Source organism: Hydra viridissima, unplaced genomic scaffold (assembly GCF_058129835.1).
Source record: "Hydra viridissima isolate aposymbiotic clone 2 unplaced genomic scaffold, HvirCarnegie_v1 scaffold_7, whole genome shotgun sequence".
NCBI lineage: Eukaryota > Metazoa > Cnidaria > Hydrozoa > Anthoathecata > Hydridae > Hydra > Hydra viridissima.
In genome coordinates this window covers 3,698,030-3,708,268 of record NW_028324306.1, presented here as the reverse complement: position 1 = coordinate 3,708,268, position 10,239 = coordinate 3,698,030, and the positions used below count along the sequence as shown (strand labels likewise).

Here is a 10,239-nt window from a genome sequence, read left to right as displayed (position 1 = left end):
ATGAAATTCTTACTCATTGGAGAAAACCTTTCTTTTAGTAAAAATATATTTAAAATTAAGAGTTAAATAACATTTTTAATTAATAAATAAACCTCTACAATTATGTGGTAAGTTTTCTTTTTTTTTTTTTTTCTTAATCTAAGATTTAATTCAGTTTATATAACTAACATAAGAAGATATTTTGGGTATGTAATAAATTTTTATACTATATTATAGAGATAATGAACTTTAACTAATGCTTTTTTGTTTTTTTTACCAATGTAATATGGTAATTAAATTAATTCTAATAAAATATTTTAAAACACTTCTAGTAATTTAAAAGATTTGTTTCCAGTGATTAATTAGTGGTTATACATTCAATGTTTAACATGCAATTAAAGCATAAAAACTAAACTTTGAGGTGAAATTTTTTCATAAATTCTTCAAAAATAGTCCATGACATTGCTGTAACTAAAGTGCGACGCAGACATCGAGGAATAAATCCAAGCATAAAGCCTTGCATTCCATAAGTCCTGTACACAGATTTTACACAGTCTAATGTCCCAAGATAATGCGTAGGATAAAGCTGTAGTTGGGTCTTGATTACATCAGCTGGATGTGTAGTGAAGGAAGCCAAGACTCCAGCAATTAAACCACACACAAAATGAGTGTGAGCAGATTCCTCACCCATGACTAAAATTCATAACCTATTCAATTACAAACAAGCATAATAACTAAGTAAAAGAAAAAACTTACATCACTTTTATTTACAAAAATACTTTTTGAATCGTTAAAAAATCAAGTTAAAGTACAACTTACATTTAGAAAATATTTTTTTCTCTTGCATATAAAACATCAAATAAATTCCTGAAAAAGGTGCATCTCTAGCTATTGTAGCAGTGCAACCACTAAATAAACCTTTCAACCCTTCAGTCCTCCAAATTGTAATGAATGCACTGGGTACAGATTTATAAATAAATTGACCACTCTAAACAGGTAATTAAATGTAAAATATTTTTGCATTTTTTAAAGAAAAACATTTTTAAATACAAGAAAATGAAGTAAAATTTGATTATTGATCTAAAGTATAACCAATTAATTGATCCAAGCTTAGGTCACAACATTTCAAATGATTTCTACAAATTGTGTGCAATCTGTTATCTTAAACAACATAACTTTCAAAATTTTAAACTTTTCAGAAAGTTAAAATAGAAAAGTCAAGTAACGATCTAAATATTTACATTATAGCTTCTATTTGTTCCTTTTTTTGCTGTTGTGCAAGATAGTAGCTAATTTTAATATTTTTATGACCCTGTGATGCTAGGTTGCCCAACATAATCAACAAATTAATTTGTCTATTTAGTGCAAGTCAACTAAAAAGTATTTGATTGTTAGGCTTATAATAATAACTACTTTTTTATTCTGCATAGGAACCATATTTTTTTACTTTATGTTTATTGTATATTAACAAGCTAAACATTTTTATTATTCAGATATTCAGCATGTTCAGTTGGGTTCACTAAACAGTTTGAATATGCAATAATCATGTGCTCTAATATTATGATTGATGTTTACTTTTTTATAATGTATTCTTTGCTCTAAATAAAGTTTTAATGAAGAAATAATCAGATATTGTTTGATTTTATTACATGTATTATTTTATGCATAAAATATTAGATGTAAACAATAACACATAAATAACAGTAATTGATACATCAATTAATTAACTTAAAACATACTTCCAGTCTTGCCTTGATGACAGTCATTGGCAACAAAGCAGTACATACAATACTACGTGCAACAGCCCCAAGAACTAGATTTTCATAAAATTTTGGTTCTCTCCTAAAACAAAAAATAAAAATGAGCATGTAGAAAAAGTAACCCTCTTTTATGCAGCTTATAAAATATTGAACATTTTCTGAACAAAATTCATAAATTAATGCCACTTTTAAATAATAACAATACTCAAATTTATTATATTGTCATAAGTTGGAATATAAAGGTCTGCTCCACAATTCAAATACCATTTTATAAAATATTATAACTTTTCAAGTTTGTATTAACTTCAGATATTTATATAAATGTCCTAAACTACTCTTTGTAATTTAGATTTTATTGCTTGTATTTAAGTTACTTAAATTTTCAATAGTTCTAAAAAATCTTGTTGATAACCAAATTCATATTTAAAGTCATATAAGTGACTTTAAAGTTTTGTTACAATCTTTATTATTGTTGATAACATTTGAAAACTTACAAACAGTGATCAAGTTGGATCTGTAAAAATGAATTCAAAACAATCTAGCTTATTTCTATATTGTATTTTAGTTATAGATTATTTTCAATAAAGCAAAAACAAGCAAGTTCTCTCAAAAACTTTATTGCAAATTAACAAATAATATTAATTCAACCTCTGTTGTCAAATTTTAAAACTTTGAAATCATATAACTTTTTTAACAATTTTTCTTAATTGTCTTTTTAAATTCTAGTAAAACAATATCTCAATCAGATAAATAAACGTAAATTAATAATAATAATAATAAGTGTAAATTATAAGATAATAATAAACATTCAAACCTCAGGATGTTTTTCATTTGCTGAAGAGAAACAAAATACAACCCAGAACCTGGAACTTGACGATATATTGACTAAAAAACATTCTAAATTTAACTCTATTTGTATCAACACAACATTTAAATTTACAAAACATTTCTTTTATTCATATGTAACAAGTAGGGCTGCCAGTTCCAACTTTTTTAAAAAAATTCCAACTTGAACACAGTCAAAATTTTGGAAAAATGTTTGGACATTTTTTGAACTTTTTTCATCTTTTTTTATTTACTTAAAAATGTGAAATAAAAGGGTACAAGTTAGGTAAAAAAAAACTATTTATTTAAAAATATATGTTTTCTTCACATGTTTTCATGTTTTTCATCTTCACATGGTCACATATTTTCTTTTTTACTACATTTTTAATCTTTTTATTTGCAAAGAAATAACATTACTCAGAATTCTTAACTTTTTGTTTTAAAAAAGTTAATTTATTTAATTTATCCAACTGCAACAAGCTTCTTATTTTGTTGCAGATAATCCTAAGCTAGAGAAGGCCATTTCAACTTCCACAAATGTTGAAGGAATAGTTTTGAGAGCATTAAAAAGCTATCAAAATTTTTGGTCTTGATTTGCTGGCTTCAAAAAGAGCCATTTTTTTTAAAATGAGGTCAGATCCAATTTTAACTTTCTTAATTATCATTTGAAAATCAGATGTTTTGGCAAAACATTTCAGTATTTGATCTAAAGCCAATTCATTGTTATTATTTCTGATATCATCAGATATATTACCATTATTTACTTCTTTATCAACATCAGAGTCTTGCTCACAAGGCTGAAATAATCTTTGAATGAGATTGGTGACAAAATTTGCTATGTTTCTTTTTATTTTATTGCCAATTTGATCATCTTGATTTAAAACATCAATTATTTTATTAGATATATTAAATTAATGTTTCTTCTATTGATGGTTCTATTTTCAAATTGCTGTTTTACAAGCTGACTAATTTGTGTGTTTGCTTCATCCAACTTTTCTATGATAAATTTAATTACAAATTCAGAAGACAATAAATCAGAATCTCATTTGGAAAGTGCTTCAATAGCTAATTTAGGAGGCTTTAGGGCAATACAAAGTTAACTAACTTTATCAAGTTCAAGCTTAGAAAGGGGAAAATCAATATTTTTGCTAACCAAAGCTATTTTTATTTCTTTTTGAACTTTCAAAAAATGTTCTAACATTGTAATTGTACTGCTCTACCTTGTCCTTGAGTCTCAAATCAAAGCTTTTCCAAATGTTTTAATATTTGGCTGAAAATCATCATCATTCGTTATAAGTGATCTACAATTTGTAATAATTTTCAAATTTTTGAAACAGGTTCTTGAAATTTAGTTGACAATGATGGTACCAAACCTTCATTAGATATTTGAATATTATGAATAAATTCAATCAGATTTTCATCTTCTTCGCTGTCATTGTCATCATTATAATTAAGAGCTTAAATGGTATTACCAGTTTATTGACAAATTTATTGTTTGTTAAAGTAGCATTATTTTTTTTTAAAAAGCACATCACTTACGGGTAGATGAATAGCATGATTGTAACACATTTGATGTTCAAGTTTAGTAACATAGCCAATTTTTTTCAAGCTAGCTCCATAGAGGCAGCAATATCTTTACCTAAATTGTAAAGCAAATGTAAGGCTAAATTTGCCAAATTTGTTAAAATAACTTTTTTCTATGAACCAATTACTTGTTTCTTGACTTTTCAAAGTATTCCATCACTAAATCAGGAACAGTTTGATGACCTTTTGGGATAATATACCCTTGAGCATGAAATGCTGATTGTAAAACTTGACTATTAGCAATGGTTGTAAAACTTATTCCATCAATAGCAGTCAATCTGCTTAAGACTTCAGGTAAAGTTTTAAGCCAAGAAACAAAAGTTTTCAATTCTTTGTATTTTAGGATCATGGTTAGTTCCTATAGCCTCAAAGGCCAAGGTATTATTTTTTAGAACTTCAATTTTATGTTTTTATTTTTAAGTGTCTTGTAATTGTGCTTGTTGTTGAGCCAGGAATTTTTAATAAAACTTTGTAAATTTTACGTTTTGCTTGTTGCAGCTCTTGAGAAAAATCAAAAATATACCAAACCTCACATCTTCTAGATGTGCTAACATCCTTAAAAGTAACCATTTTTTTATTTGAACTTAAAACCCTTAATAATTTTAATTTCAACTTTTTTTAACCATAAATGTGGTCAAATGGTCACTGTTTACTTTTTAACTGGAAAAACTGACATCTGAATGGTGATGGCACTACAACTGATTTCATTTTGTTAACATTTTTAGAGTTCCAGACAAACACAACACAAAAAGGTCAAAAAAGAAGATTTTCAAAAAATGCCAGAATATCAAAAATACTAGTTTTTACTTATATTTCAGCTGTATTTACCAAAATGTCCGGAAAGGCATTTTTTTTTTTAAGTTCTAAAATTTCAAACTTTCAGGAGAAAAAAGATTGGCTTAAAGTTCAAAATTCAAACTCAAACATCATTTGAACACATTTGAACACATTCGAACTAGTAGCCCTAGTAACAAGTATTAAATATACACTTTATACCTGTTGTATATGCTATTAACACACCCATGCAAACAAATTCTATACATTTTGTTAAAGTTTCATTAAAAATTTAAACAATGCCAATTTTATATTTTTTTGCAAATGAAGACACTGAATCATGTAAAATCAAAATATTAATGCAAATTATAAAAGTACACAGTTAAAAGGAGTAAAAAAAAGGAGTTAAAAGGAGTTAAAAAATTAAAGTCACAAATTGCAAAAGAACATTCAACAATTGTCTAAGAAATAGGAAAACACAAAAAGCATTCAAAAATGAAAAAAAAAATCAGAAAAATCTTAAAGAGCAGTAAATAAGAAGCATTGTTATCTTTCTGCTGCTCTAGAGGTGGAACAAAATTGTCATTTAAAATCATTGAATAAGGATTGATTAGTTTTTTGGACTCTCAAAATTAAAAAATCTGGCTTCTCAAAAAGACTTGAAATTAAATGCCTTACTAAATTACTAATGGCTAGTCGTTGAAAATTTGGTGGAGTCAGATATTTTCATACCATCCAAAAGAATATCTAAATTTATATCAATTGTACAATTATAAATTAATTAGATTTATAAATGTTTGTCATAAAGAACAAAAGACAAATGAAAATATCCATTTATACAGTTAAAGAAAAAGAATATTTGTTTATTTTCTTGGCCATGCCAAGAATTGTTTTTTATAAATGCAGAAGAGAATTACAGATAGAAAAAGCCAACCAAATTGATAAGACAGTGACCATTAGCAGAGTTAAGAAAGCATACAGGGAAAGCTGCATCATTCACTATATTCATAAACTGGTTGAACAGGCCTTTACAAAAAGCTATCTTAAAATTATAACTGCTGCTCATATGGTTATTACTTCAAGTTTTACATCAGCACTGAGATCAAGGCTGTCTAATTAGTAAGATCACTTATGTTTAGTAAAACAAATTAATATACCCTTTTTATCTTAATATGTTTGTATATATGTTTTCTCAGAAACTATTCTAAAACCAATTAAACATTTGGGATAAAAAGTATGCAGCTACTGACATTTTGTTAAAAGTAATACATAAATAAGTTTGGCAAAAAATATTGACTATGTGTAAATATTAGCTAGTTTCATTTAAGATAACTTTTGAGGTACACTTTTGCATAAGCCCAGAGGAAAATCTGGCAAGAGAAAATATGTCATGCTAATTACAAGTAGTTGGCTAGTTAATAACTTAGTAAATATCGTAATATAAATGAAAAAATACCTTAACATAAATGTACTTACAGGCGCCAGCCCTTTCCATAAACTCAAGGGCCCCTCATCTCTAACAATTCTTGCAACAGTATTTACAACACCAAAGTTACTAGAGTGAATTAACAAATCAAACTTAGTAAAAAACAAATTCTATTTATTTATTTTATATTTTTTATCAACTTATAATTACTTTTAAAAGATAAGCTTCAATTTAGTAAAACTATATGTAATAAGTTTGTGCATGGTTTATACAATCAACATTATTGTTTACAAATAAATTAAAAGATAACCCTTTTTTTAGTGGTTAAACAATTTTTTATGAACAAGATTTTTTTCTCATATACTAGGGATTAAATTATTTCAACATTAAAGATTTAAGAAAATAATAATGCTATAAAAAATAATAACACTATATTTATTTATTTTTACTTAACTTCTCGTATAGGTAATATGTTATTCCCAAAGAACCATATCTACTTTAACATCGGTACTAAATCATGATAAGTAAATATGGGGTGATTTTAAAAACAGATTTAAGGAACTAACAACAAATTCTGATTTTAGGTTGTTTTGGAGAGTGTGCAAGGAAATGAAACACTGTTATGTAATGGAATTATTTACATATTTATTGATCTTACTTAGTGAGAGAGCTTTTATTAGTGACTGATCTTGGGTTAAGCCCAAAGTTTGTCCAATTAAGTAGTGATGAATTATTACAAAAATCTTTTAACAGTATTAAACAAGTTTCAGACACAAATTTTTATCTTGCTAAAATTTTTCAGTGGTGAACTGCTACTTTCAGTGTTCAAGTTGAAATTGCTACAGGTGCCCTATTAGATGTTAACATATATTAACCCCTTAACTGTGGCGTAATTTTAAAAATCGCTTTGTTATTTACGGCAAAATATTTTTGTTAACGATTTCTTTAAACTGTTTAATTAATTTTCCGAATCAGTTCCAAAAAGCGGAAATATCCGTCAGACACATATAAGCCTACAGTTCCAATAAACGGATATATCCGTCAGACACATGAAGAGCTACACCCTTGAAAGGCGGATATATCCGTCAGACACAGTTAAGGGGTTAATTATACAAATATAAAACTCTCAAAATTAGTTAATTTCATGTTTTATTAAGTATTTATATTTATCACCTGAATCAACATTTTTATCATTTGTTTCTTTGGATACTTCATTTCTAAATATTGACAACTTAAATTTTTTTTTTTTTCTTTTCAATATTCTTTTGTTTTTGTCTATTAGCTCCCTTAAAAGCTGATTGTAACTCTTGGTTCAAATCTTCTCTCTTTATTATCTTATAAACTGTAATTCTTTAATGGGAATTTTGCTTGAAGTACAAATCTTTACATCACTTACAGCTTTACATGAAATATTAGCACACTTGTAGTTAGTATATCAAGTAGCTTATCCAGAGTTAAGTTAAACTTGGAAATGATCTAAGATTAATCTTGTCAACATAAAATGTAAAACTTTGCTTTTAATTGACTAAGAAGCATAAATGAGATGTCATTGAATCATCAAGCTCTCTCTAACCATGTAGATTTTATTGATTTGTTATTTTTAGTTTGGAAGGTTTATCAAAATATCTTGCTTGGGACTTGGAAATGTTAGTTTATTAATCTTTGCATGGAATGAAATGATTTTTACCATTATTCCACCATTTTAAAGCCTTTGCAAAAATAAACCTATTTAACCAAAAAACAAAGTATTTACTTTTAATAAAATTTTTTAAATAATATTTTTTTTAATTTTTTAAATATTATTTTTTAAATAATATTTAATAATAATATTAACTTCAAAATATTTTCAAACTGAAAAGTTAGAGATAAGATTATCATATTGGCATGTATCTAATCATTTAAAATTATCTTTACTTATTGAAGTCTCTTATCAAACTTCCCCTTATCCTTAATCTACTTAGCATATAAGTGTGTTGCAGAGCAGAAAAACTATAAAACTGTATGATTTTTTTGGGAGTTTGGAATTATGTTATTTCAATTTTAAAGATTAAAAAATATTTTTGTTTATTGCATCATCACTAAAATGATTAGAGCAAACATTCAAATGTTGTATTTATACCATTATGTTATTAATTTGATATTTTTCAGTACTTATTAATAGTCATTAGTATCAGGTGCTTTTTTAAAGGAGTATTAACAATTAGAGTTTCATTGTACAAAAAAATTATGAAACTATTTACATTCTTAATAGGAACATTTTAAAACAATAAGTTGTTTCACTTTTAAAACTATTACCTAAATGATAAAAATACTGTAACCTTTCCTTCCATATGAATTCTTGGAACTTGCATGACAGTCTTTACCTTATCAAGTGGTTGAAACATCAAACATGAAATGCAGCCACTCAATGAACCTGCCACTAAAGATTTTAAAGGAGCCCATTGATCTTGCTAACAAACAAAATTTGTATAAAAAACAGACAACTTTAAATGGATATATAACAAAAACACACAACAAAAAAGTAAAAAATATGCCTTTAGATAAATATCATCTGGCTCTGTACTTTAGTCATAAAAATTTTACTAAAATAAGTGTATTTATCAATTCAGCTAAAGAAGCATATATATTTAACTGCAGAATTTAGCTATTCTCTTTCATTATACATGCTTTAGGAACTTTAAAAAAAGTTTATATACCAGAGAACATAGGCTCCATAAAAAAATTGGTAGGAAAGAACTGAACTTTTTCATTATATTAAATGTTTTGAAAACAACAAAACTATTCCAACTAAAATACAGTTAAGTTTCCATTCATAAAAACATATGCATAAAAACATGCATAAAAACATATATAAATTATGCTAAGCTAATATCAAGTATTTAGCATTAAGTTACACTTAAGTGTTTATATTATGGTAATAGCTCCAGTTAAAATTGTTATGAAGTCTAAATAATGAATTTTATGATTTAGGCAATAACAGTGCATCATTATAACTGTAAATAGATATTTTATTTTAATTTTTATTTTAATTTTGTCAGTACACTTAAAGCTATGTTTTTACCGTTGCATTTTCTTTGGTTTCAACCGACATTTGGCATAACTGAATCAAATATATAAATTTTCTATTCCAGAGATAACGAAGTGGGAGTATCTTCTAGTAAGTTGTTAAAAGTAAACAGATTATAGTACATTTGGAAAGCAGGCTTAAGACATTTTTATTATCAGATTCATGCGCAGTTATCCGGTGTAAAAACACACCGCTTTTCGACAAGTGAAAACGTATCAAACTTAAGTGTGTACATGAAATATTGATATTGAATCAGTAAAAACGAGAGAAAGGTTGTTAAAACTTTTGAATTAACAATAGGATAATACCAGACGGAAAAGTGTTGATGACGCGACGAGCATTTTGTTCAATGGATTGGGGGATTTTCTCCCCGCCACTTTTCTAATCACAATTTTAAAAAATTAGATTGCCAGCTCTTGCACATGTTTTTCCTGGTCACCTTTTACTTGTTATCCACGATGTGAGAAAGCCTTATCTTCTAACAACAGCGGTCACTTTAAATTCGTCAAGCGTGGTACAAGATGAGTAAACCCAGTAGGCATTGGACAGTGTCCATTGATATCCACTGGACAGACGTCCAGTGGATATCAATGGATGTCTTGGACGTCTTAGACGTCCATAGACGTCCGGTGGACGTCTAATGCCTACTGGGAAGCAAAGAAATTATAAAAACCTATTTAGCTTCAATTTACGGATTTGTATATTCTTCCCCTAATTATGTTTTTGGACATTTGGGAAGGGTGATAAGTTATGACTACTTTTAAAAAAATCTTTTTTCATTTATCTTTGCATCTTTCTAAATATACTGAGCAAAAAATAAGGTT

General features: G+C 26.9%; 1 protein-coding gene across 2 annotated transcripts; it reads right to left on the bottom strand.

Annotated features, from left to right (window-relative positions):
- Window positions 1–311: 311 nt before the first annotated feature.
- On the bottom strand, window positions 312–9,632 carry LOC145184105 (mitochondrial glycine transporter-like). Of its 2 annotated transcripts, none has more exons than XM_090092837.1 (7): window positions 9,410–9,632; window positions 8,644–8,798; window positions 6,399–6,477; window positions 2,554–2,624; window positions 1,719–1,821; window positions 799–967; window positions 312–672 (listed from the first exon to the last, which is right to left on the bottom strand). In XM_090092837.1, the coding sequence occupies exons 1-7, from the start codon at window positions 9,437–9,439 to the stop codon at window positions 389–391; spliced, it is 891 nt and encodes a 296-aa protein (XP_089948963.1). In that variant the 5' UTR covers window positions 9,440–9,632; the 3' UTR covers window positions 312–388. The 2 variants fall into 2 exon arrangements, with proteins under 2 accessions (XP_089948963.1, XP_089948964.1); XM_090092838.1 differs by lacking the exon at window positions 9,410–9,632 and adding an exon at window positions 5,601–5,669 and having other exon boundaries at window positions 8,712–8,795.
- Between the last annotated feature and the right edge of the window lie 607 nt (window positions 9,633–10,239).